This window comes from Falco rusticolus, chromosome 6, assembly GCF_015220075.1.
Source record: "Falco rusticolus isolate bFalRus1 chromosome 6, bFalRus1.pri, whole genome shotgun sequence".
Lineage (NCBI taxonomy): Eukaryota > Metazoa > Chordata > Aves > Falconiformes > Falconidae > Falco > Falco rusticolus.
The window spans coordinates 41,991,896-42,019,007 of record NC_051192.1 but is presented as its reverse complement, the minus strand read 5'-3'; the positions used below and the strand labels follow the sequence as shown (position 1 = coordinate 42,019,007).

Sequence of the window (27,112 nt, the reverse complement as noted above, 5' to 3'; positions counted from 1 at the left end):
TTAAGTTTTGATGCCCTGAAGTTCAGCTGCTTCAGGATTTCACACTTTGCTTCACAGCCATGAGAGCTGGAATTCTTTTAGTGATAATTGAGGTTGTCATCTAATCATGTACACTCTTCTGTGACATAAAAAGGAAAGTTTCAGGAACTGATAATACTGGAACTCTCTGAATGGCTGAACCCATCCGGCTTCAGCTGAAGCCAGTAAAAAATCCAAATGCTTCATATCTTTAAAATTCAGAAGTTGGTTGCAAAACCCATAGCGAGGAATACACTTTTACCTTGTAAATGACCAGGCCTTGACCTTCCCCTTCTATCAAATCCAGTTAAAACTGTATGTTCTCTAGGGTGGTGAAATTCGATTTTTGAGTAGTGTCCCAAGACCAAGCTCATTAAACTTCATAAAGCGGGGAAAACCACACTCTAAGGCAGCAAAGAATGGGAGCGTATAAGTATTGTGGAATACTCTGCAATTGCACTCCTTTACCTGCAGTCAAAAGGAACTGAGAAATGTAAAAGAGCATAGTCAGTGTGCTGGGTTGTATTTTTCTTCTGAAGCAAAGATACTGGCCTCTGCTGGAGCCCTGGCAGCATTGCATTTGACAGAACTGATGCGAAACGGCATAGCCTGATTCCACCTGTAACACTTTTGTAACTATCTGTCACCTTCTAGGTAACGCTCGACTGCACTTTCTGGTCCTGGTGACAGGCTGTACGTCAGTGGGAAAAATCCTGGACGCTGAAGTTTACAAAATTACTGCAACAGATTTCTGTCCTCTCCAGGAAGAAACCAAGGAAGAGGAGCGCATTACTGCCTTGAAGAAAATACTGAACTCTGGGATGTTCTATTTCTCCTGGCCTAATGCAGGCTCAAACTTTGACCTGACTGTGCGGGCTCAGAAGCACGGTGATAACCACTATGAATCCGGTAACTCGTTCTTCTGGTTAGTACTGCATGTTACACCAAAGTCTTCTGTCATCCCCACCTGCATCTTATTGGTTGAACATTCTCAGAGGGAAATGAACATATACGTTTCAGGTGCACCTCCTTTAATTTCATTGTCATTTTTACAGGGCTTGTGGCTTTAGTGAAATCATGGTAAACCTGAGTCAAACAAGTAACTTCAGTTTAATTCTAATTAATCTGATAGTGAAATGGAATTCTAATAATGACATTTTGTGGTTTTAAGAAGGAAATACAAGATGAACTGCTCACAGTACAGAAACGTCTTTATGTCATGAATAGTTTCTCTTGCAGTTCTTTTTAATAATTGCTTTAAAAGTTATCTAATAGAAACCTGCACTTGAACTGTTCATAAATCCCATCATCTGTGCTGAAGTATCTTCTGTTTCTTAAAAGTGTATGTGTTTAAAGTCTGTGGTTTAATGTTTCAATAATGTGCCCTAGTTTTTATGTTGAAAACATCAATATTAATATGTTTATGTTTACAGCTCAGTGTAAATTTGAGTTGCACAGAAGGAAACTCCTGTGATACAGTGCTCTCTACTTCTTACTTTCTTGTGCTTATAAAGCAAAGAAAAAGTATTTCTTGTTGTAAGTATTGGTTGAGTGGGAAGGAAAACACACAACGCTGGGTTTTGTCTTCCCTAGGTAGGTTCACCATTGATGTAATTCAGTTTGCTTTACAAGTTCTGGCAGAATGCTTGAATTCCTATTGCCCCTTTTTTTTTCTTTTTTTTCCTTTTTAAACAGAAAGATAGTCACACAGGAAGCATTGCTGTACTGGAAATTCATGAGGGTTATATGATGTAGCTGGAAAATAACTGGCAGAGTTAGATGTGGGTGTGCTGCTAGAACGTGTGATAATTCTTGTGGCCCAAAGTAGGTGAATATTAAATAAGCAGAAAAGTTCATAATGTATGATGAATAAACATAAGAGAGCAGTTCATTCAGGCTAAATAATCTTTCTAGCTGTGATGTGATTTTGACTGGTAAGATGTAGTGTTTTGAACTTCAGTCAGAAGAGGGATACATAAAACTTGCTTTCAACTGTGCTAATTATGCATCCCTTACAAAAAGCTCACCAAGCATGTCAACTTAGACACGTGGCACAAATGAGCTGTGTTCCAGTGACGAAAATCTTATTGTGGTAGTATCCCTTAATTAAGAAAGCAGGTTTTTCTACCTGTGCTGCCTTTTGAAACTTTTCTTCTTGGAAAATAAGTATTTGAACTTCCCTTCTATGCTGGCTAATCTGGAAGTAGCCACGAAAGAGCTTCCATTCTCCTATATGTTGTAGAACAGGGGTGAATGGCAACAACATCACATTTAGGGCAAAAAAGATGTTCCGAAGGAAGTTTTTCTTGAGGCAATTATGTGATACAGAAAATTTCAGACCAAACAATAGATTCTTGAGTAAAGAAATAAGGGATAAATAGTTAGATGATAAGAAGCGTCAGTCAGACCATAGTTATAAGCAAGTTATAAGCAAGACAAACTGCCTGTTAAATGAACTGCAACAAAAAGAATTATACTGGAATTTGTCTAAGTGAGGACTTCCTCTGTGAGTAGAGCTAGGAAAAGGAGGTGGAAGAGATACCAAAATTGTTTAGAGCTGCTTTTTCAGTTACATATTTAGTTTAAAAATGTAAGAATGACTTGCACCTTTTTCAGAGAAATGCTGTACTCTTAGAACAATTCTTCAGGGGTTTTGCTAGATGCAATAACTCTTGTGCAAATCTACTGTTGAGTAATAAATGATCATAAAAGGGATTTTCTTGGCTCTCATCTGTGACTAAAGGCACATTTTGAAAAATGAATTAAGGAAAACCATCATAATAGAAGAGACTAGCATCACTGTTAGTCAGGCATGACAGGTTTTTTGGGGTTGTTAATCTTAAAATAAATTGAAGGTTGAAACAGACATTCTTCTTAATTTTAGTAGCACTTTTTGCAATGTCTCCATTGACCTGTGGCTCCAGTTTCTGCTTGGAAAAATTTTCCTGAAAATCCTGGTGGATTTTAAAGTGGCTCTTTATCCTGTAGTGTATGGTAAGGGCTGGGCGGTACTGTTCAAAAAGTAATCAGCTTGACAGCACTGTAATTTTTGAAGAATATTGCTAAATATAAGTGTATTTCTGGAGCTTAAAGAGGTGTCATTTCCATCTGAATTTATAAGACAGAGATACAAGATACAAGGACAACACCTTGGTGGTAGCTGTTCTACTAAAATTTGCCATGTTCTGTTCATTGTAGTTGTTAACAAGGAATTCTTCCTGATATTTCCTGGGTTTGGATAAAGTAAAGGTACAAATGAAAAGGGGTCCAAAACCATTGATTGCTTAAATCAGTGATTGCTGTGGGATGGCACCCATGCTTATCTGTCTTATTTTATTCAGTAATGTATCTGTGTGTTGTTGAAACTTTCAGGAACCAACTATTGCATGTGCCCTTCAAACACTACCAGGTGAACTGCTCTGACTGGTTGCTGAAAGTGATCTGTGGTGTAGTGGACATTCGCACTGTTTATGCTTCCCACAAGAAGGCGAAAGCCTGCCTCATCTCTCGCATCAGCTGTGAGCAAGCTGGTGTCCGATTTCACATTCGAGGCGTCAATGATGATGGACATGTGTCTAACTTTGTTGAGACAGAGCAGGTAAGCAGATGTATCCGATAGCTTTGAATAATTCAGTCCACTCAAGTTTAATGGGGGCAGAATTTCCCACAAGAATTAAAGGAGTTCAGCAAGTGTTTTCTGTAAGGATATTTAAAATATTATTGCGTGACAGATCTATTTGTTCTTGCCCATTAAGCGTTTCTTTGTGATCTGTTCTTTTTCTGTGCTTCTCACTTTTTCATGCACAGTTTTCACTAATACAAAAGTCTGGCCATTTGATATTGGAGTGAAATATAGACATGGGGTTTTAAACCATTCAGAGAGCACTGTGTGTTAATTCATGCAAAATCAAATCAACATGTGTAACAGTAAGCTCCTCAATCACACAAAATGTGCTTAGAATTATCAGTTATGGGCCCCATGTATTAAACAAAAGAATGTTTTCAAATCTGTTCCAGAATAAACGTCACGCTTCTATACATTCTGCATACATTTTAAAGTACGTTATTTCTGAAATTCATCGTGTTCCCCATGCTATAGAATTTTGAGTCCGCAGTTCCTTTGGAGCAGAGGCACAAAAGAGAATTATTAGCAGAGAATTCAGAGGCTGACGTTAGAGACCAAGCACTGCAGAGAAGAACTGGTTTGAAAGATTTTCTGTAAAGTAATGGTCTCTACATATAATTTCTCTTTCATTCATTTTAAGTATCTCTTGTTAGTCCATACCACCAGGTTTGCTGGGCTAGCCATTGTAAACCCCGTGCACTGCCGTGGCATAACTATGTCTGCACTGATGTAAAAGAATTTCGTTAGGCGTGCTGGGGGTGATTTTCAGCAAATACTAGAGCTGAGGTTTGCTTTTGGCTCTAAGGAAGGGAAGTCACTTAGAATGATACAGAATCTTACGATCATAAATATTCCTGTTCTGAGTTACTCTTGTCGGCCTTATTAGATTGAAGCCATCACTACTTTGTACAGTAAGTTTTTCAGCTATATAATGAGGGAGATTATTAACTTCCTGCCTCACAGGACTTTTGCAGACCTGCGAGGACAACATTTATAGAAGGTAGGTAGTGTATGCTGTGCTATGGTGAAGAAGAGCTCTCAGTGCTCAGGTATGTCATTCTAGTTAAGAGGAAGCTGCCCACCAAAGGAGCTGTGTTCCCTGGGAGTCAAATCATCTTTGGCTAGTAAAGGAAATGGAGAAAAAAACTACCATCTTCTCATAGTCAGGCAAATTCCAGCACAATGCATTTTGGAAGAGGCTTCGCTTGATATTCCCCTTTGCTTTGAGGGGGATTCCCTCCAGGGAGAAGTGGCATGACACAGTTTTTATACATACATGGTAAAACATTCCTTTTTAGCTGATGCCGAGACAAAATATATGGGTGAAATGCATTCAGCAGGCTCCCTTGATTGACACAACCAAACAAAATAACAGAGGCAGCTGGTTTTATTACACATGGTTTGGCTTACTGACTTGAAAGGGAACAAAAAGTAGTGGACCCTGAAGAGTCTGAAATCTGTGCCAGCTGAAATGAGTGCTTTCTTATTAAAGTATAATCACCTTCTCCTTTTTGAATAGAAGTAATGATTACTAGCAGTCAAAACCATCATACAGAAGTGAATGTCTGTATAAGCAGAATACATAAATGGCTGGCAATAGTTTTCAACAAAGGACAAGGATCTGCTCCTAAAACGTGGTTGTTTTCTGTGTTTTCTGAGCAGATCTACAAAACTGTGTGTAGCATAGATTGTTCTTATACTATATAAGTAGGTGGACACACAATGAACGTAGATTGGTTTTGCGATGTTCGTAAGGGGAGGCTGATGAGATATCTCTACACAACACAGTGAGTGTGGCATAGAGATACTTAAGCTAGAGCCATGTCATTACCTGTGCCAGAAGAGTTACAGCTGTGTCATTGTAGGACCGTGCCTGACTACTGCAGGGTGGCATCCCCCCTCAAAAGCGGCCATACTTTAGCACTAGTATCTATCTCCTCATGGCGTTGTGAGAGTTGTAGCAACTCACACTCTGTGCTGTCCTTTCTGTTACCCCACCGCATGAGGCAGGCATGCTTTTAGGCACCTGTTTGTCCAAAATCCATCAATGTTTGGGTACTTTCAAGATTTCCTCTAGGATGTTGCCTTGATGGTGCAGCTTTAACCTCTTTACCTGGTACTGCTAAGGACATATGTAGAGCTACCTTAGACTTGACAGTGCTGCATTGCTCAACAGAACACCTGGAAGAGTTGCAGACTGGTATTGCCCAGTCTGCTGGTGATATTTGGTCCCCAAGACATGCTCAAAGCATGCACAATGTATACATCCGACTTTCTGCTCAGTGGTCAGAGTTCTCATCAGGGATGTGAGTGGCTTTTTGTTCATGTTCCTCCTTTTCCTGGTTTGCCTGCAGTAGACTGGCCTGGCAGCTTTCCACTTAGTGTTCAGGCTTCCACAAATTCTGCTTGTTGGATGCCAAACTTCCCCTGCAGTGCTTGGTCTCTAATGTCAGCCTCTGAATTCTCTGCTAATAATTCTCTTTTGTGCCTCTGCTCCAAAGGAACTGCAAGTAAAGTCCTGCAGCATTTACATCTTTCTAGAAGGTCTGTCAGTGCTCTGGGAGATGCAGATAGGTCTGCTCACTGAAAAGTGGAATTTTCCCCTGGAACTTGGGAACAGAAGAAGGGACATATGCCATTTTAAGTAATATGTTACAGTCTGTTATTTTAGTCGAGTGCCTTCTCACAAGCATTAGTGCAAAGAATGTTACTCAGGATTGAAAGAATGTTCTCTTGCTGAAATGCAGAGGAAAGAAAATGTTACAAAGGGTTGTCAGCTTTCTTTCAGATCGGTCTCACATTTGTGGCGCTGCACTTAGCAGTGGTCTAATTATGGGAAATACTTCTGCTATCCTGCTCACTAGTTGGGTCAGAAGTAACTCATTCTATTTAATTATATTCCTGGAGTACTTTATGTTGCAAATGATGAGCATGAAGAGTAAGATGCCCTTTGCATCCCAGCAGGAAACGTGAGGATTGGCTCCTGGTGAGTGGCAAAACAGTACTTGGTTGCTAATGCTCCCCTTAGCTGGGGCTGGGTCGGGCTCTTCACAGGAGCCACTGTGCTTTGTTCCAGTTCAGCCAGGGTCTGCTGTGAAGTGCAAGGACTGAAGGCTTTTGAGTGTTTTGCAATTGGATAAGCAAAAGCACAAGAGTGAAATGGTTATAGAGTGAAAGGCTTGAGTAGGTTGAAAATTATAACAAGGGTTTGCAGTTTGAAAGGTTTGTGTGTTTTTGTTTGGCTTTTGTTTTTAAAGGAAAAAAGAAGGTTGCTGTTGCTAATGGTGATAAGCACTAGTTTTACCAAGCTGCATGTCCTAAGAAAGCAAAGTTGGGCTAACCACTGGGATGCCTGAGATCCAGTTCAAGCTGGCATCCACTTACCATTAGGAAGGAAAGGTCCTAGAATAAACTCTCTCCTACTTTCATAGTAGACTACTGACTAATCTCCTATGAGGTAATATCTTGGCTGAATAACATTGTTTCCGTTTGCTGCAGCCTGTACAGTATAATGGCATGCTGGCTGTGTGCTTTCATGGATAAATAGCACCTTAGGATTCTGAAAAGGCAGGACTTTTCCCCCCTTTGTAGGAATTACTTCTAACATTTTTCTGGTTTTAGAAGAGGGAGGAACAATTAGCCTTATCTCCAGGCAGCTCTTTTATGCATAGATGGCATGCTTTTGTCTCCCACCCGGTTAGCCTTGTGGCATTTTAGCTCTGTAGTGACTCATTTTTTTGTGGGCTCACTTAACTGCTGTGACTCATAGTGTTTGAGAAGAAGGGGGGAAAAAGTTAAATATCTCGCTTCACTTTTGCTTTTCAGAAAAAAAAATCTAGTAGTAGATCTTTTAGATATTTGATCCTTTGGCTTGTGTCTTTACAAAGAAAAAATACAAAAATGGCAGGGAACACTTAAGGAAAAACAAAGTACAAAAGGAAGAGAAAAGAGGGCTTTTCTGAAATCCTTCTAATGGTGTACTTCCACATTTGCTGCCAGTATTTTTTAATGGGATGATAGCCTTTTCTACTTGCAGTGTTGCAGTTAATCCTCAAGCAGTTTTAAAATCAGTCTCAGTTTCTCAGTGATAGTTCAAATGTTTCCCTTCACCTTTTCTTCCTCCCCTAGTAATCCCATAAAGTTGAGACTGTATCACATTCTTTTAATTCTTTTCTGCTGATAGCACTGAGAAACAAGCATGCTTTCTTCATTTAGTTTGTGTGCCTGACACTGTTTACATTTCAGCTCCTCCCCCAGTTACCCTCTAAAGAGTTGTGCTAAACTCTTAATATCTTATCATGTGACTTACAGGGAACAACTCTAATTTTCTAAAGATAAATTAATGGTTTCAGTTGTTTTCCCCTTCATGGAACTGTTCAATAAAGAAAATGGAAAACTTGACAAGGCATTGAAAGGAAATGCCATGAATTTGGATTAACCTTCCCTTTCTTCCAGTTTAAGAAAAAAAAAATCAGGCGTGGATTAAGAAAAATGATCCCTATTTCACAATAACTTCTAGACCATGTTGGATAGCTCTCCAGGAGAGGAATGGATGCAATCATGTGGTTAATTTATTTTCTGGATCAAGTTTTAGTATGGCCCCAGGCAGGGCAAAGAGGATTATTTTGGCAAGTATATCCTTGGATCCCATGGTCTGAGCTAAAGGGTCTCATGGAGAGGTATGTTTAGGCCATCTGTTATCCATGCTTTTTATGGGTTGTGTGGCAGAGCTAGGGATCCCAGAAAAAGCCGTGTGAGTATCCATTTCATCATGGACTGCGTCTCTGTGTGCCCCTTGGGTCTGTAATGAATTTTGCCATTTGAAGCTGTGACTGGATAGTTATTTCCTTCTAATGAAGCTTGAGTGATGGAGATTAGTGAATAAATTATTCCAAGCGATGAATGAGTGCAGCATGCTGGGATTAGAACACCAGCTGGTTGACACAGATGTTTGCCTCTCGCTCAGAAGCAGTACCAGTTTCCCTCTTGCTCAGAAGCTTACTATAGCAGTATCTGTGCATGAAGCTTGTGTTACCAGGAAAGGTCCTTGATCACAGGGGCAAGGTCTGGCCCTATGCAACAGAAGAGAAAGATTGAGAAACATCCTTTTGAACTGGCAGTACTATCACCCTTGATCCTGCAGTCAGAGAAAAACCACAAAAAGAGTCTAAGACAACAAAAGTTGAAAGAAAGACATGGTGAATTCTAACAGCAGAAAGTCAGAGGACAAGCAATCTATTATCAAGGCAAAGAGGTCCTCCATATAGGTTAGGTATCCAGTTGCTACTATGCTGTCTGATGGGAAACTGCAGGAAACTGAAAATCTGTCCAGCTAACTGGATTGGATTGTTCTATGTGCCTGATCCTTCGAAATTAACGAAGTAGTCCTGAAGTGTTTTGAGGATTTGGTAGGAATGAACATTCTCCCTGGGGCAAGTAGGCAACAACTTGATGTCATTTGGATGTCATTTTGGATCTTAGACAAAAGATCAATAGTTTAACAAAGCCCAAAGACTTTAGTAGTATGTATCAACCCTAATGACAAAGTATTGTCCAAATTGTAACTGATTGTTGTTGAACTTTTAGAGGAAAACTGGTGTGATCTTCTTGGATGTATTTCTTGTCCATGAGTTAAGGAAAACAGAACAAGAAAATTCTGGAAATAAAGTACTGTTTATTTTTCTTTTAAGTTTCATTTGTTAAAGAACTGTTCATCTTTTGTGTAGTGCCTTAGAATAAGAGAAACGGATCTGGTAGAGGACAGGGTAATAAATTTAAAACCGGAACAACAAGAAAGTGGGACAGATGCGCTTGTACAAAACATGACATTGTGAGCAAAAATGATCAAGGCTTGGAAGAATATGAGAAAAGAATTCTGTACTTATCCATGCATAATGCTGGAATTGCATAAACAATGAAGTTGGAATCTTTTATTTATGAGTGTAATTTTAACATGGATGTATTATCAGTGCTTTTTAAAGATTTTAACAAATGGGGTTTCTTATAGTGTATATGGGTATTAAGATTATGTCCATTCCTGAACTGGAAAGTCTTCTTAATCTGTCTTTAAATGCGCTGACTTAACAAGTCTGCTGGTAGGAAGGCTGTTGCCGCTATTATTGTAAGGTCAAGGGCATACATCATAGAAGGCAATGTGAAGCTCAGGGGTCATGTTGCTTGGAATGGTGACTGAAGGATAGTGAGTATTGCTGAAATTCAGGGAAGATTTGCACAGCTGTAGTGCTTAATGAAATGGTTACAGTCTGTTTAGGAGGGAATGGCTGGCAGAAAAGTAACTTTAATGAGTCTTCCACTCATTAAAAAATACTAGATCTTTTCCAAGTCACTGGCAGCTTGGAAGAAAATAATTTTGCATTCATCGGGGACATGAGAATGAGGTGAGAGGATTGTGAAAGACCACAGAATTGCTCTAGAGAACAGAATGATGAGCCCAGTAAGTGAAAAGAAAAAAATATGTGCTAATGTAGAACTTTCTTGTGAATGACTATATTGGAGAAGCCATGCTCCCAGTTCAAAAACCTCATCTTAATTTCTAGAAGCTACATGGCAAAACGTCAATTTTTGAAATGCCCTATCATCATAGTGGGGGAGCTCTGTATTAGACCTCATCATGACAAGAGGACCCTCCAATGCATCACATCAGGGCATGGGCATCCTGTTTACATCACAGGAATGATCCCAAAATAGTTGGAATTTTTTGGTTTTGTTGTTCAGTTCTCCAAATGGGCAGCTTAATAGAGCAGAAGACAGTTAGAAGAGGTAATGGGTGAAAACCAGTTAATAGAAAATGTGAGTGATAATAGTAACAAACATGTCTTAACTCTTATGATGCTGGATCACTAGTAAGTGGAAATACAAGATCTGTTAGTGCAGAAAGGCAGAAATGTTTGGTCAGTATTTTTCTTCTCTATTTGGCATAAAGAAGACAGGTTATATATTAATGATCTGTAATACTTCCTTTTAAAGTGTAGCTCAGGAAGATGTTAAACTGCAGGCACTAAAATTATCATCATCATCATCTTTTAATCAGAGAATTTGTCTAGAGAATTTGCAGCTGGGACTTCTAAAAGAGCTGGCCAGAGAGATACTTGAGCTGTCTGTCGATTTTTCAGTTAGTTGTAGAAGCAGGAACATTCTGAGAAGAAAAATGATCCTCTGTAGCAAGGTGTTTGAATGGCCAAACTGTACTTCATGTAAAGCTTTGTCTGTTTTTGTCATCATTAGATGTTTCATTTCAACTCATCCATCGCTAAGGTGATGATTGTTGTTGAATTTTGAAGTGAGCCAGTCCTGACTCTTTTTTTTTGGCGTAGATTCAGAACCTGATCCTCATTTAGTAGGAGTCAGGATAACGCTGGCTCTGTCAGTGGAGCTACGTAAATTTGCTTTACCTTAGAATTAGCTCCTCTGGGTACATGACTGTGAGTGAAAAGATGATTCAGTGTTTAGAAGTCACTGACTCATCTTGGTACAACCTGTCTCAAGGGAGGATGTGATAAAGAGGAAGAAAGTGGGCCTGCTCACTCCTCCTGTAGTCCAACTGCAGGACAGACGTTTCTGAGCACAGAAGTGCAAAGAAAAGGTGCATCAGTGTGTTGCCATGGTAATTAGCTCTTGCACTCAGGTATTTGCAGTGTTTAGAAAACTTTACTGGGAGAGCATGTTTTAGAGCCGCATTAAACTGTGAGGCAAGCTGTGCAAGAAAGCTTCTCTGAGCAACCCCCTGCTGGAATGCAATGGAACAAAGAAGGGTTCTTAATTCATTGGTGTGAGGCTAAAACCATCAAAACCTACAGTTTTGCACTATATTTGGGCTAGCCATCTTTCTAACACTGATACTGTCTCCCTCATAAAGCCACTTACATCTTTCATCTTGGTGAAATGTGAATAGTTGTAAGTGCTCTGCAAAGATATTGTAAAGGTTAGTTAGATAAAACTGGTGACGGAATGTTTAGAGGCTCACCTCTCTGGTGTAGCTATACTTCTTTTCACATGTGTAGCTCTAAAAGTTGTACATTGGTAGTGATTATAAACATGAGAGGTCAAGGTAAATGAAGGCACTTCCCCTGAGCCACCCAGCCAGCACATCTAGTGGCAAATCCAAAAGCACAAAACCCATTAAAGCTGTAGAGTAACCCATTTTCATGTTCTTTTCTATTTTGGGAGCTACTAGCCAGTTGGCAGCAGTTGTGCTAAGTGATACCATGCGGTTAGAGAAGCAGCTACCTGGATGACCTGGATACTGTTCCTCCACAGGGCTGCAGAAGACTCATTGTCATGCATGAGATAACAGAGATGTGTATCATGTATCCCCCGTGGAAAACAGCCAGGATTCCACTGCTAAGTATAGGCCAGGGGAGTGAGCGGGGCTTTGCACAGTTGCTCTGTGGTCGTACTGAATCTGAAGATAGTACCTTTTGTGCGAAGTTAACATATAATGTAACGCTTTGCTCAGGGGCTGGTAGACGGGGAAGGTGAAGGGGGAAATTGGTCTTTGTACTTCACATAGATTTGACTCAAATCTAACAGCTTGTTAGCAGTGATCATAACACATACAAAGGGAGAGTTTGAGGTCTGGTTAGGGAAGGAAATGGAGAGTCTGGAAGCTCTCACTGTAAGCCTCCTGGAAAAGATGTAGTTCACATGCTGTCCACTGTATCTCAGGATGGGAGTGGCAAAGCTGCTGGTTTCACTGAGATTTATTTGGACACTGACAAGGCACAACAGGCAGTGAAAGAAGAAATAGTAAATAAAGCAAGAGATAAGCTTATCCCACACCTGACATTACCCATCATCGGTCACAAGGAGCAATGACATTTTGCACAGTTAAATTTTGTGAGAGACGGAGGGAGCTGGTCTTCCTGAGTGCCTCCACCAGTAGATCAAATCCATCTTCATTGTGGATGAACGATTCCTTTCTTCTTGTCAGTGGTGGTGTTTTAAATTTTCTTTCATTTCTGGTGAGTAGTGAATTGAATCTGCTGCAATGACATGAAAGAAAATATGCTCTGCTTTGTTCCACTGCCTGTGAGACTATGGAAAAGTGACTGAGCAGTAAGTGGATACAGTGAGATACATGGTTTACTTTTTTTTTTAACCCTTTGAGTTCAGTGTCTTAAACTGTCACCTGATGAAGGGGTCACAGACTGATAGGTCTAACTGCAGAACTCCTTCCCTTTGTTTTATTTTTGCAGACAATTTACTTGGATGATGACGTGTCTTCCTTTGTGCAGATCAGAGGTTCTGTTCCACTGTTTTGGGAGCAACTGGGGCTTCAGGTAAATAAAAATCAAAAAGCCTACCTTACTTATCTCTCTGGCTTTTTATAATTTAGAACTTACATGAAATTTTTTTTTTAAATGAACTGCAAAGCTCATCCCGTGAAAATGCTGAGCTCTTTAATTTTAGGTTTACCTTGTAGGAAGTTTTGTGTGTTTAGATAAACAGAAGTAAACCAGGCAAATGTCTATGGTTCATTTTAACATTTTCATGTGCCTCTACAGGGAATTGTTTGTAAGGCACTGTGTCCTAACATCCTAAACTGAAGTATTTTTAGCAGTATTTTCAATTTAATTTGGAATAAGCTTTCCTTCTGAAATGCCTGGTTGGCTTGATGATATTGACCTCCACAATAAAATGGGAGTATCTAGGGATACTAGGAGCTTTGTAAGAGCATGTTACCTTGAAAAAAAAGTATAATGTCTGGATGGTATGTTTGCTAAATTTCAGTCAAAAGGGTGATGATAATCTAATCTGATCATCTTGCAAGACAGAGATGCAGGGTTTCATCAGGATATCATTGCATCATGCCTAGCTGGTTACATATGGTTTGTGACTTACAGTTTGTATAGTTACAAGCTGAAATAAGAATCATCCTAGCATTGCATTCTCTTAACAGAGGGGTAAGCAACTGGGGTAAGTATGCACATACTTGCATATGTAAGTTAGTGTAGACAATACATAGTATAATGGTTTTTAAAAATACTTTTAAAGATTATTTGATACTTTTTTTATCATTAAGTTTAGCACCTAGGTACCATTCAGAACTACTGGATTTAGCCCAAAAGGATGATGGATAAAGGGTCTGTGTTGTCTGTCAGCACCATCCAGTGCAATACTTGCTTCCTTTTATAAAGCTGGTCTGCCTGTATGGTTGTGCACACCTGCCCATGGTGTAGCTTTATCCAGCACTGTTATTCCATGTATTATGAAGCCATAGAGCTTTTCCCCAAGTATTTTTGGCTAGTGGGTAGCATCTCTGGTTAAACAGAATTTTCATCTTTTTAGTAGGAACACAGGCTGCTTTTTTGCCTAATCTGTCTTAGGTTATGCAGTTTTCATTTATGCTGGTGAATACTCATAACTCTTATTCCTTGGATGTGAGTGTGCTGGCACTGGTGTTAGAAACAATTACAGAAACCAACCTCATGAAAAACGAAGGAAGATGACGAAGTACAGGAAACAATGCATGATCCTATAAATAATTAGCAGTGTGGTTTTGGGAGAGAAAAGAAGCCCTCTGCATACTGTTATAACAGTAACTAGCATTCAAAAGGAGCTTGAGGCTGCTGTTGTTGACATCCATATTAAAAGTCCTATTAGACTGATGGCACAGAATTTCATCCTTCATATTTTCAAAGGACTGGTTCTGATGCTTTTTAGTTTCTGTAAATAGTGAAAGATGAAAGAACTTGGGACACACAACCCATGGAACTGGCATAACTGCAGCCTTTCCTGCCAAGGGAAGGGCAGGAAGAATGCTGGGTGCACAGCACACTCATGTGAGTGTGCGGTATTTGCTAGAGGAAGCTGGCAAAGGGGTGTGATTTGTGCCATAAAAAGATGTGTAGGTATCCCTTTGCTTAATGGTAATCATATTTTCAGTTGTAATTGTAAATGTCTAATATGAATGTGGCTTTTATATTAAGAATATTATGTGTGTGAAGTCTGTTAGAGGAGTCCGGTGCTGTTGAAGAGATGTTTTTCTCTGAAGGAAAAAGGGAAACATCTAGTAATTTAGGGCTTTAGCAGTTTAAAAAGTTATTTTTCTCTTTCTTTGCCTTTCAATATTTGATTTTAGGTGGGTTCCCGTCATCTAAGGCTTAACAGAGGTCTGGAAGCTAATGCGCCTGCCTTTGACAGGTAAGCTTCATTCCACTTTGGCAATAACACAGTAGCCTGGCATTTAACCAAGATTCCACAACTTTATGCCTTCCTAGTAAATCCTGCGAGATGTGAAACATCTCTCAAATGATGTAGCCAATCCCCCAGGTGTTGTGGATTATTAAGTGGGTTTACTTAATTTATTCACTTACTTTTGTGCATTTTCCTTTCTGTTTTCAATGGTAATTGAATTAATTTGGTCTCTGGCTTGTTGCTGTAAAAGCTGAGAAATACTGAGTGATACGCAAAAGGAAGGTCTGTGTAACCCTTTGTGAGCCAACAAACGTGAGTTTACACTTAAGGTACACAGAACATGTGTTCTACACCACCGTAACTCAAGTAATTAAAAAGTAAGCATTGCTTCCACTACATTCTGGATTTTTCTCCTGATCATTGTACTGCTATGCAGAAATAACAGTGTCTTATTCTGTGATCAGTTTTGTATGATGCTATTGTGCTGATGCTTTCCTACTTTACCCAAAGACTGCCTTGTAAACCTTGTTAAACCTTTTAAGACTGCTTGTCAGCTGGAAAGTGTAAAAAAAGCCATGCATTAGCTTGATTCCTTTGAGTGTTTGACTGTGAAGTGCTGTACTTTAAGGAAACTCCTTCGGGTATCAGTGGGAACAGCCTGAAAAGGACATGAAAAATTTGGCCTGTGGCACATTTTCAGCTTTTAAGTGCCAGGTCATGTGGTTCATTTCTGTTTTGGTTTGATTTTGGTAAATCAGAGTTTATATTGATTTTGGGTGAGGCCTCTTAATTTCTTGATCTCATTTACTGCAACTTTCAGCAAACATGCCATTAGTGACTGTTAATACTTTTGCAGTACTGAAGACCCTAAACAGGGATTAGAGTCTAAAGGGACTATGCAGTATAGCAGTCCCTGCTCTGAAGGATCTTCTGCAAGCTTTTTAAGGTTCTTAAATCCTACTGAATTCAAATACCTTTGAGACTCATGGTCTTGTGGTCATCTGGTGCCGTGATAACTTGCCTTGCCAGTGTCCTTGAAGCTCCATCTTAGAGGTTTTCATTCCACAGTGGAGATAGTTTATATAAGAGGAAAACAATAACTTAGCATCTTCTTGTGCTCCCCAAGAAACTGAGAGTACCTCAGCAATGAACAACTCCGTAAGACCATTTAGCCCAGAGAATCTTTTCTCTCTGACCCTGATGCAACTGGTGAATGTAAGAAACGTGAGGATCAACTTGCACTATTCCTTCTTCCCCTTGTGCACAGTAAAGCCTTCAGGTTTGAAGAATTTAAGGATCTCTGTGCTTACAGATCTGCAAAAGACAGTCCTTTGAAAATGGGCAAGGAATAAGCAACTACTTATATGGAAAAAGACACTGAAACTTAACAACCTGCTGCAGCTTTTCTGAGTGTTAGAATGGGTTTAGCCTGTTACATTTAACTGTCTGGTAGGTTAATGTGTTGAGAAGGCACTGTGAGAAGTGAATGGTAATCTTGTTAGTGGATTTTTTTTGTCCCCTTTCCCTGAGAAATCTTCAGGGAACTCTGCTTACAGTAGTCAAGCAGGTGACCTAAGCTTCAGCAGTTTTGTTGTGAGGAAGCAACACTGGTGAAGTAGGACCTTGAGGCTGGGATCAGAGGAGTGCAAATGTATGGGAAGAGTTGGCATACAGAGAACTGGTTGCAGAATCAGAACCATAAATAGCACCAGAAAAAATATGTAGCCATGTTTCTTGAAGGCAATGCTAATAGATTTTTCTGTGTTTTCTGCCTTTCCGTGGTTTTTGTGTGGTGTATTTCTGGTTATAGGATTTAAAGGTACATGCCAGAAGATGTGTACTTGCTGTTTTTCTGACATTTTGCCATTGCATGTTGCTTCGCAGCATATAATAGCTTTTCATTTGAGTGAGTGTATAGTTTATTTTTCTTGTCTATTTCTATCCTGCTTCCTCTTAAGTACTATGGCAGTGTTGTTAGTACATGACAGAAGATGGCTTTATGATCTGATTGTTTCTTGATGAGCCAGTGCAGCTCCTGAAGCACAATCATGCCAACTTGAAAAAAATTTATTGAGGGGAAAACGGGTGCCTCTGCATCTAGCTGAAAGCTCTTGACTTGAGCATCCGTAAATATCAGGCTTTGAGAGTTTGGGGATATATGCCAAATAATGCACCGCTTTATGCTTGCATTATTTTGTGTTTTTCCTGAAGAATCTGGGCCAAGCCACTTGACTAAAAGGACCTTTGGTCTGATCCAGTGCAGCAGTTCTTATGATTACTAACCTTCCTGCTTAATTTGACTTGAGAGTGAATGTCTCAGTGTTGTGGTATCTCAAGAGATGTTTGAACCCTGCCACCTATGACGCATGTGTTTGTGCCTCTCTGGCCTTGGTGCTGTAGTCCTAGTCCACGTTGCTGCTGCTGAGTCTTTGTAGGCTCAGCCCTGCAAGATGCTGAGCAATTCCTGTTGAAGTGGAGTATGTTTTCCTCTCTTGTCTTTCCTGTGCAGTTCCCAGGCTGACAGTGAAGAGGTGGGAGCATGCAAAGGGCAGTGTCAAAGCTAGCAGTGACATAAAAGATCCAGGGCCTGTTTTCTAAGATGCTTCTTTCTTTAAGTTCAGTACAAAATACCATGCCCATTAATTGCATGCTTTCACCATTTGTGCTTGAATAATTGATTGCAAGGAAACTCAGGAAGTTGTTTGTAGCTGCTGTGGCTGAAACTTTCTGCTGGGCAGAAGAACCAGTGATCTGTACTGTATTTTGAAAAAGGTAGTAGGCAGTATAACATGTTTATGTATGTTTATAGTACCTATTACGGTTACTTTTGCTGTAGGCATATGATGCTTCTGAAAGAGCAGTATGGAAAACAAGTGATTGTTAACCTGTTGGGAAGCAGAGGAGGGGAGGAGGTGCTCAACAGAGCTTTTAAGGTAAAAGCAATATTTATTTGTTTGTTTGTTTGTTTGTTTTTAACTGCTGATTTCTTCTGAGTCTCCATGTTCCTCTATTTCCCTTCTGGCCCAGTAGTTGACAAATAGTATATCTAAAGAAATGATGTTATCTCTTTACTAGACATTATGTGCTGAGAGAATGGTGCTTCATAGTTTCGTGGCTTAATTTCCAGCACTACCTTCCTGCTTATTTCTTCACACATGTATGCACATTTTCTTTAACAAGACTTTAAAAAAAAGAAAAAATTGTCCTAATTTTTCTAAGAGTAGTTCACATTTGCAGAAATGAATTGGGGTCAGCTTTGTCATAGTATTTGGTCACCTATGCAGTCAGGAGCCTCATGGGATGGCCAGAACTGCTTGGAGGCCAGGCCCCGACCCTGGCTCACTGAGCAAGCAAGCCGTCTTGCTCTCATTGTAATGGGAAATAGCTGTCTTGCACTGATTGTGATGGGAATTGGCTGCCTGAGCATCAGATGACAGTCTGATATATGAAGAGAGGCTTTACTGGCCCCTAAATGTCCCTAGGCACAACTACTACCTGAAAGCAAGGATGCATCGTAGAACTAAAGTTGCACTGAGTTCTAGTATAGTGTTCTCATGGCCAGATTTTTAAAACTAATGTGTGCTTGAAGCCACAGATTAGCACTCAGTGGGATTTCTGTGAGTGCAATAGCTGCCTGAATCTGGCTGGAGGTTGTTGGAAGTCTGCCTCCTAAGTGCTTGTTGCTTTAGAAATCCAACATAGATACTGTGGAGAATATCTTCCTAAGAATAGTATGAAGAATGGTTTAAGTACGCACCTGTAGTAAGTGTTACGTATTTTCATTGCTAAAGAATGATACAACAGTTCTGAGTTCAAATACTTAATGTGTGAAACTAAGCAAAATGAAAATTATAGTTAAATAATAGTTCCCAATTTGTTTCACTCTCTGTTGGAATAATGTACTTGAGACAGGGAATGCTGTGAGCTTTTTGGCAGTTTTTGTGTGTGACCATTTCCTCCTCGTCCAAAATTGCTGGGGGGAACTGTCAGCTTCCGCAGTGGAAAGTGACCAAGTGAGTTCCCCCTGTACAGAATACAGCCAAAGAAAGTGATGATGACTAACGCTCGCAAGGCAATGAGGAAGGTACAGAAGTGAAGTCTGGTCTTAGCTGCTGTTTTCAGCTTCTTACTGAATTTCTGCATGACACGGCTAAGCCTCCATAATCTCTAAGGTTTCCCTATCTTTAAAATAGTTTTTTTATAGTTTATTTTGCAAAAACATTGTAATTTAAGGGTAAGAGATAATAACTTCTGAAATGCTCAAATAACTTATGAGGATACAAATGTGACATTTTTTGTGAGTTTAATACTGGTATTTTATCAAACTCACGTTCTTGGAGACCATGTTCTGGCTGGTATCATACAATCAGAAACTAAGTCAGAAACAGGGCACCTCTAGAATAAAGACCTTGCATTTGTTCATTTAATTTAAATAAGAACCTGTTTTGTTTGATTTGTTAAACTTTATCCCTGTTTTAAAAAAATAAACAAATTATGAAAGCACCATGAGCTGAAAGAATTTAGACTGACAACACTGGAAACCGAAGTTTTGTACCCATTCAAAATAACCACTTATTGGTCTTTTCTTTACCTTTGTGTTTTAATAAATGGGTGTTCAGAAAGGATATGTAGTTAGTTTTTACTTTGGTGATTTTAAAAAGCTTGAATTAAAAATAAAGTAATTAATAGGGGAATGATTAGGAATGAAAATTTTCCTCCTGTTCTGTCATTAGTTTATTTCTCTGTTTCTCCATCTTCCTTTGCTTGTATTCCTTCCTTTTCTCCCAGCTCTTGCTGCAATCTTAGTAATTCTCATCAGAGGTGGTTCAAAATACTCTTGTAATTACTGCTGCTGTGTTCTCTTGAGCAGAATGTCACTGCTACCATTCATTTATGCAACAGGAACGAATGAAAAATTGTAAATGACCAGCTTACCTTCAGCTGTTATCTGAGCCATCTGTTACCAGACCAAAACTCAATACTGTTCCCAGTAAGGCTGTTGCTTTCATAAGCATCCCCTATAACAGATGTAATTCTGTTTACAGTAAAAGCAATGCTGTAGTGTAGAGTTACAAATACTCTGACAATGATTTACCCTGAGGCAATGGGTAAATGTCATCCTCAAGTGCATTACTACTGGTGCCAGCACCTGCAAAGGCAAGTTGCGGTGTCAACAACAGAGGAGTGGATACTGAGTGTTTTGGCTTTTTAATAGTGTAATGAAAAATATTTTGCAGGTCTCTCTCCAAACACCGTGCAGTGCCTTTAAATTTGTTTCTGTGGGGAAGGCTTAATGGCTTACTTGATACAATTATACTGGTGTAACTGCTGTGTGTACACTTACAATGTAATATCAGAATTATTTTGTTCAGTTTGTGTCATTATCTAAGTGGAGAAAAGCATCTGTCTTGGGATAAAAATGTGCAGGAAGGAAGGAAATAGTCAAAGTTAGTCATAGTACAGAGTTAATAACAGTTCTCTCTGGCTTTATCACGGAGAGTATTATTATTGTATAATTATATATATACATATATAAAAATAATATATAATCCATGGAGAGGACATATTATTGTTGTGTCTATTACAGATACCGTGATGAAATTCATGGTGATTATGCATGTGAGGTCATGGGTATTGGAGATGAAATAATGAGACTATTTATGCCTCTTCTTTCACTGTTGTGGTTTACCACAGACTTTTTATAGTATGTTTCCTAGGACATCATTTCTTTCTTACTTCCTCCCCAAGCAACCTCTGCCTAAATTTAAGGCCACATTTTCCGATTTCTTGGCACTTCAGGAATGGTTAAAAAATACACCCATGCACTGCTATGCTCTTCTACTGGTAAGCAGCTCTGTACACCCATCCCATCAGGGTCTTGGTCCTGAGCCTGCCCAGCGTATCACTGTTGCTGTCCACCCTCATGCACAGAGACGGCAGCCCACTTCTGCAGGGCTGCCACTAGCCAAGATGCAGAAAGCAGCAATTCTGATATATACTTTGCAGTTACAGTTTGAGTTCCCTGGCAGAAAAATCGGGGTCTAATAATCCAGTTTAGTTTTGGAAAGAAAACAAATAGGGAACTTCAGTTGCTTTTTTCATGCCTGGCCTTTCAGAATTCCCTATGAACTTCTCAATATTAAAAATGTGATAAACAGTCAAAGTTTAGTAATGATAAAAGCATGCTGGTATCAATCCTTACTGTGGCTTGCGCAGGATTTGTTTTCCTTCTTTATCTACACAGAAACTGCTATGGGCCTCTTCCCATGCAGAAGACACTCCCATGATAAACTTTGACTACCACCAATTTGCAAAAGGTGGAAAAACTGAGAAACTGGAAAATTTGCTGAGGCCTCAGCTGAAGTTGCACTGGGAAGACTTTGGAATCTTCACAAAGGGCGAGAATGTAAGTTCACGGTGAGTGTCCCTGCCCCTGTGTCACAGCATATCCAGCCACCACCTGTCCTTCCCAGGTTTCTTGCTGTGTTTGGACCATGAGCATAAATGGCCATCTTGAAACACAATTTTGAGACAAAGTGTAGTCTTGGTGCTAAATAGGTTATTTAGCTTAACTGCATCTCCGTTGTTTGGAATCTGCAAAATTACCAGTGCATGGATTTGCTAATACAGTGTTGCAAATGTAGGCAAGTAATTATATGTTAATGGCATACATTGTGCATAATGGGCTTGCACCGTCAAAATGTGGGTGGGAATATTCAGGCTGAACATTTGATTATCTTGTTCAATCAACTCCTGATTAGATGGTATTTTAAAATGTACCTTTCTTCCCTCCCTTCTTTTGTGTTTGGTTACCGAAGTCTGCAGACAGGTACTTTTCGAATGAATTGTTTGGACTGCCTGGATCGTACTAATAGTGTACAGTCCTTCATTGCATTGGAGGTGAGTTTGTCAGAGGACTTTTCGTGGATGCCTATACTGCATGCATATAGGGAAAAGAGAGGAAAGAGGGCTTAAGCCTCACTTATACAAATCTATCTTGCCAGCTTTATGATACAGAATGATGCTCGCTGGAATACTTAAATTGAGGATAAAAAGCAAAAACACATTGAAGAACAGTGTTGTTTTTTTCTCCTTCTGCACCTAATCCAGATCCTGCTTGCTCAATTAGAGAGCCTTGGGTTGAACTCTAAATCTATAATTGAGCGCTTTGTGGAATCCTACAAAGTGATGTGGACTCTCAACGGTCATAATCTGAGCAGAGTATTTACTGGCAGTCGTGCCCTTGAGGGGAAGCACAAGGTAAAGAAAAATGGCAAAACTGTTTATTCACAAGTAAAGAAAGATGTCTGACTTACTCATCAGTGTCACTTGCACTGATGATTCCTGTCTGATACAGGTTGGGAAGTTCAAGGATGGTGCCCGCTCTGTGTCTCGCACCATTCAGTCAAATTTCTTTGATGCAGTAAAGCAGGAAGCCATCAAGTTGCTGCTCATGGGTGACTTCTTCAGTGAGGAATATGCAGACAAAGGCAAGATGCTTATGGACCACACTGCACTGCTGGGTAAGGCCAGTATGAATCCTTCACTTTTGTGTCTTCTTTTACCTGTCAGATGTAAGCAATTGCACCCTTTTGAAAAAAAATCAATAAATAAGCTACTTTTGCACAAATCTATTGTTTAAAACACTGCCTTGAAGTGACCATATAACAACTCTGTGTGTTTTAATTCCACTGTGCTTATTTTTCATATTTTGTTTTGGAACTGAATATGTTTGTCTGCTTTTTTATGGTGATCTCTTCTGACAGTTTAGAGGAGTCGGACCAGAGGGAGAGATTTTAGGGTTATATTGCCAGTCTGGTCCTGTATGAGTTTGAGGAAGTCTCTTAATCTCAGACTTTTTACATACTTATTTTTGGCCTGCAGTTTGCACATGATTTTATCCATTTGGTTCTTTAAAGGCACATTTCTGTCATGTTGGTTCATTCCTTGCTTTACTCCAGGACCCTGATAATCCACAATATATACATATTTGTTTGCACCCATCTAAAGTAAACCAACTTAGCTGTCTCTGAGAAGATACTTGTGTTCAAAATATAGACTAATTGAACCCACAAACGGTACCAGGTAGTCAGTTTGCTCCAGAGAACTACCAGATTTTAGTAGGATAGACTCAAACCATTCAGTGCCACTTGTGGACCCCAAGGAAAATACAGTTTCTCTGTGCCTGACTGCCAATGCAAATCAGGTAGTTAAAGGTTAAGGTTACTTCAGCTGCTCACAAAAAAACCACACTGCTAATTTTCTATACTCATCAAAAATAAGAAGTTTCCTGCGAGGAGATCTGACCAGGCTAGAGAGCCACAACCGTGCTAGATCTGGAATGATGTAAAACTCCGTGCTGCTCTCTGCCTTTCCCTCCACACTCTAAACTTCTTAAGGTGTCAGTGTAAGTCATAACTTGTGACGTGATCACTTGCCCTGGTCTCAACTGGGATAGTATTAATTTTCTTCCTAGTAGGTGATGCAGTGCTGTGCTTCGGCCTTAGCATGAATAAAGTTGGTAATACACTGATGTTTTTAGTTGTTGCTAAGTAGTGTTAGTATATACTAAGTCAAGGACTTTTCAGCTTCTCATGCCCTGCCAGTAAGGAGGCTGGAGGGGCACAAGAAGCTGGGAGGGGACACAGCCAGAACAGCTGATGCAAACTGGCCAAAAGGATATTCCATGCCATATGATGTCATGCTCAGTACATAAACTGGGGGTAAAGCTGGCCAGGGGTTGCTGCTTGGAAATTGGCTAGGCATCGGCGGGCAAGTAGTGAACAATTGCATTGTGCATCACTTGTTTTGTATATTCTAATTAATTACTAGTATTATTAGTATTTTCTTCCTTTTCTGTCGTATTAAACTTTGTCTTAGCCCACAGGTTTTCTCACTTTTGCTCTTCCAGTCCTCTCCCCCATCCCACTGGAACAAGGGAGTGAGTGAGCAGCCATGTGGTGCTTAGTTGCTAGCTGGGGTTAAACCACAACATTGCTGTAGGCTAAACTGAAAAGATTAAGGGAGGAAAAAGAATTTGTTTGCTTATTACTTGAAGAAGTGCAGGAAAATGTATGCTGCCAGTGAGTGACCAGCCCTTCTCAAGCTTTCAAAGAGTGCCTGGGTTCTGGAAGAGAAATTGCTGACTCCAGCCCCAGTTATCTTGTAGTTATTGCCATTGCTGCTGGAGTTATTCCTTAGGTTTTGTGGTGTTGCTGCTAGGGTAATGTCATTGTTTCACAGTGACTGTGTTGCTGCTGTCTGTATGCTTTCTGTCTTCCTTTTACAGCACATTCTTCTTTTACTTACCCTCTTTCTCTCTCTCCTCTTCCGTCAGTAACTCCAAGTATTTTAAAGGCCATGTCAGAGCGTCAGTTTGAATTCACAAGCTTCAAGCGTGTTCGTGTTGCCATGGGGACCTGGAACGTGAATGGGGGGAAGCAGTTCCGAAGCAACATCCTTGGTACCAGTGAGCTGACAGATTGGCTGCTGGATTCTCCCAAGCTCTCTGGAGTTTCTGAATTTCAGGGTAAGACTTCACAGTCAAAATGTGTAAGCAGTATTTTCTGGCATCTCTAGAGACAGTGACTTGGGACACAAGATTTCACCAGCTGTTCCTTTCAAAGGCATCTTGGAGGGCATTTTCTGTCAGTTCTAGAGGTGTATTTGGCTCCACGTAGATTTATACTGCCTCCCTGCAGCAGTGGAATGTCGTGTGTGGGGCTCCTGACGCTCAGAGCAACTCCTGAGTCTATACCATGTGACTGTTCGGAACCTTCAGCAGGTCAGAATCAGAGGTCTCTTACATGCCATCGTGGTATGTATCTGCCTATTCTGTGTCCCATATTTAATTTTCTTCTTCCATATTTCTATTCTTCTTCTTTGTGAGTGGGAGCTACATGCTTAGGTGCCCTCAGAATGTCTCCTGGGTCTTCATCTGGAGCAAAACATATTTGTACAATCTGGACTCTTGAGATTGTCTGGAAATGTTACTGTCAAAACCTTCAGATGAAAAAATCTATTTTGTTGAAGGCAATTTCCTTGTTTTTTTAACCAGTATAGAAAGCTTTTGTGCTTGTGGCTTGCTTAAATTGACGCTGCTGAATTTCTTATTTACAGAACAAGGTCAGGTATTGTAATTGATTTACAGATTTTATTAAGGAAAATGAAAAGTGAATGTTCTGTCATTTAAAAATTGAGTGGTTGCAAAAGTATGGCAAAACCTGTGCATTTGTTGTTACAGTGGAACATTTAGCTTTCTGCAGGCATCACAGGGATAGTCCTGTGCCTGACCTTGAAGCTCAGGAGTTAATTCCTCAAGTCCTTGGCTACTGGTAAAGTCTTGTTTGAACCCTTAGTGCTTGAGTGCACGGATAGGTGATTAGGGTGCATATCACTGTACTGTGAGCAGCTCAGGTGGGTGATTGGTCCAGTCTGTTTCAGAAACAGGTTAGATGTGTTAGCACATTACTGTGCCCATGATAATAAAATTTGTTGAGAGCCTGTCATGTGCTAGCCTTGCCAGACCTTCCCCTGAGAGAACTGGAGGAGCAGAACTACATGGTACAGGCAACCTTAACGTGATAGGTCTAAGCAGCTTCTGGAAGAGAGCTAAATGACATCGTAGTATACCCTAGCTCTGCCCATTCAACACAGACATTTGCATGGTCAGTGTCAGTGCAGTGCCCATACAAATGGGTAAGTGTTCAAAGACAAATGTCCAAAATTATTAATGGAAAATACACGTGACAGTGCCTGTCAGGTTAAGCCAGTAAAGGAGGCTAGCTGCCATGTGTTAGTTTCACCTTTGTGTCTACAAAGAGTTTCTGCATATTTTACTTTTCTTTCCATTCTTATTTTCTAAGGCAGATCTGATTTATATTCCTATGGTTGTCTACTATTTAAGTCTTCATACTGAATGAAGTTACTGTTACCTTGACTGTATGACAGTTTAAAAAAAAAACCAAAACAAACCAGAAACCTTTAGGCAACAGACAGACCTAATGGGTCAATAGATATGCTTCACACTATTCATCATATCATAGAATCATGGGATGGTTTGGGTTGGAAGGGACCTTAAAGATCATCTAGTTCCAAACCCTGCTGCCATGGGCAGGGACATCTTCCACTACGCAAGATTGCTCAAAGCTCCATCCAGCCTGGCCTTGGACACTTCCAGGGATGGGACATCCACAGCTTCTCTGGGCAACCTGTTCCAGTGCCTCACCACCCTCGCAGTAAAGGATTTCTTCCTTATATCTAATCTAAATCTACCCTTTTTTCAGTTTAAACCCCATTACCTCTTGTCCTATTGCTACAGGCTCTACTAAAAAGTCTGTGTCCCCATCTGTCTTATAAGCCCCCTTTAGGCACTGGCAGGCTGCTATAAGGTCTCCCCTGGAGCCTTCTCTTCTCCAGGCTGAACAACCTCAACTCTTTCAGCCTGTCTTCACAGGAGAGATGCTCCAGCCCTCTGACCATCTTCATGGCTATCCTCTGAACTTGCTCCAACACTTCCATGTCCTTATGCTGGGAGCCCCAGCGTTGAATGCAGTACTCCAGGTGGGGTCTCATGAGAGCAGACTCCCTTGACCTGCTGGTCAGGCTTCTTTTGATGCAGCCCAGGGTACAAAGATTGGCTCTCTGAGCTGCAAGCACATATTGCTGGGTTGTGTTGAGCTTCTCATCAACCAACACCCCAGGAGTCTTTCTCCTCATGGCTGCTCTCAATACATTCTCTGCCCAGCCTGTATTTGTGCTTGGGATTGTCTTGGCCCATGTGCATGGCCTTACACTTGGCCTTGTTGAACTTCATGAGGTTTGCACGGGCCCACCTCTCAAGCCTGCCAAGGTCCCTCTGGATGGCATCCCTGCCCTCCAGCATGTCAACCACACCACGCAGCCTGGTGTCGTTGGCAAACTCGCTGAGGCTGAGGGTGAACTCAATCCCAGTGTCCATGTTGGCGACAAAGATGTTAAACAGTGCTGGTCCCAATACTGACCCTTGAGGAATGCCACTTGTCACTGGTCTCCACTTAGACACTGAGCCATTGACGGCAGCTCTTTTGAGTGCAACCATCCAGCTAATTCCTTATTCGCTGAGTGGTCCATCTGTCAAATCCATGTCTCTCCAGTTTAGAGACAAAGATGGTGTGTGGGACAGTGTCAAATGCTTTGCACAAGTCCAGGTAGATGACATCAATTGCTTTTCCCTCATCCACCAATGCTGTAACCCCATTGTAGAAGGCCACCAAATTTGTCGGGCACAATTTTGCTCTTAGTGAAGCCATGTGGGCTGTCACCAGTCACCTC

General features: G+C 40.5%; 1 protein-coding gene across 3 annotated transcripts in view; it reads left to right on the top strand.

Annotated features, from left to right (window-relative positions):
• SYNJ2 (synaptojanin 2) overlaps positions 1-27,112 on the top strand; it is a 71,817-nt gene that overhangs the window by 20,312 nt on the left and 24,393 nt on the right. For 2 of the 3 annotated variants that reach the window (XM_037391563.1, XM_037391562.1), the window contains exons 3-12: positions 673-943; positions 3,391-3,616; positions 12,859-12,942; positions 14,745-14,806; positions 17,637-17,733; positions 21,045-21,217; positions 21,619-21,700; positions 21,911-22,060; positions 22,158-22,323; positions 24,138-24,329. In XM_037391563.1, the coding sequence (XP_037247460.1) occupies positions 673-943; positions 3,391-3,616; positions 12,859-12,942; positions 14,745-14,806; positions 17,637-17,733; positions 21,045-21,217; positions 21,619-21,700; positions 21,911-22,060; positions 22,158-22,323; positions 24,138-24,329 (1,503 nt within the window). The remainder of the gene's footprint in view (positions 1-672; positions 944-3,390; positions 3,617-12,858; positions 12,943-14,744; positions 14,807-17,636; positions 17,734-21,044; positions 21,218-21,618; positions 21,701-21,910; positions 22,061-22,157; positions 22,324-24,137; positions 24,330-27,112) is intronic. The other variant, XM_037391564.1, reaches the window with a different exon arrangement.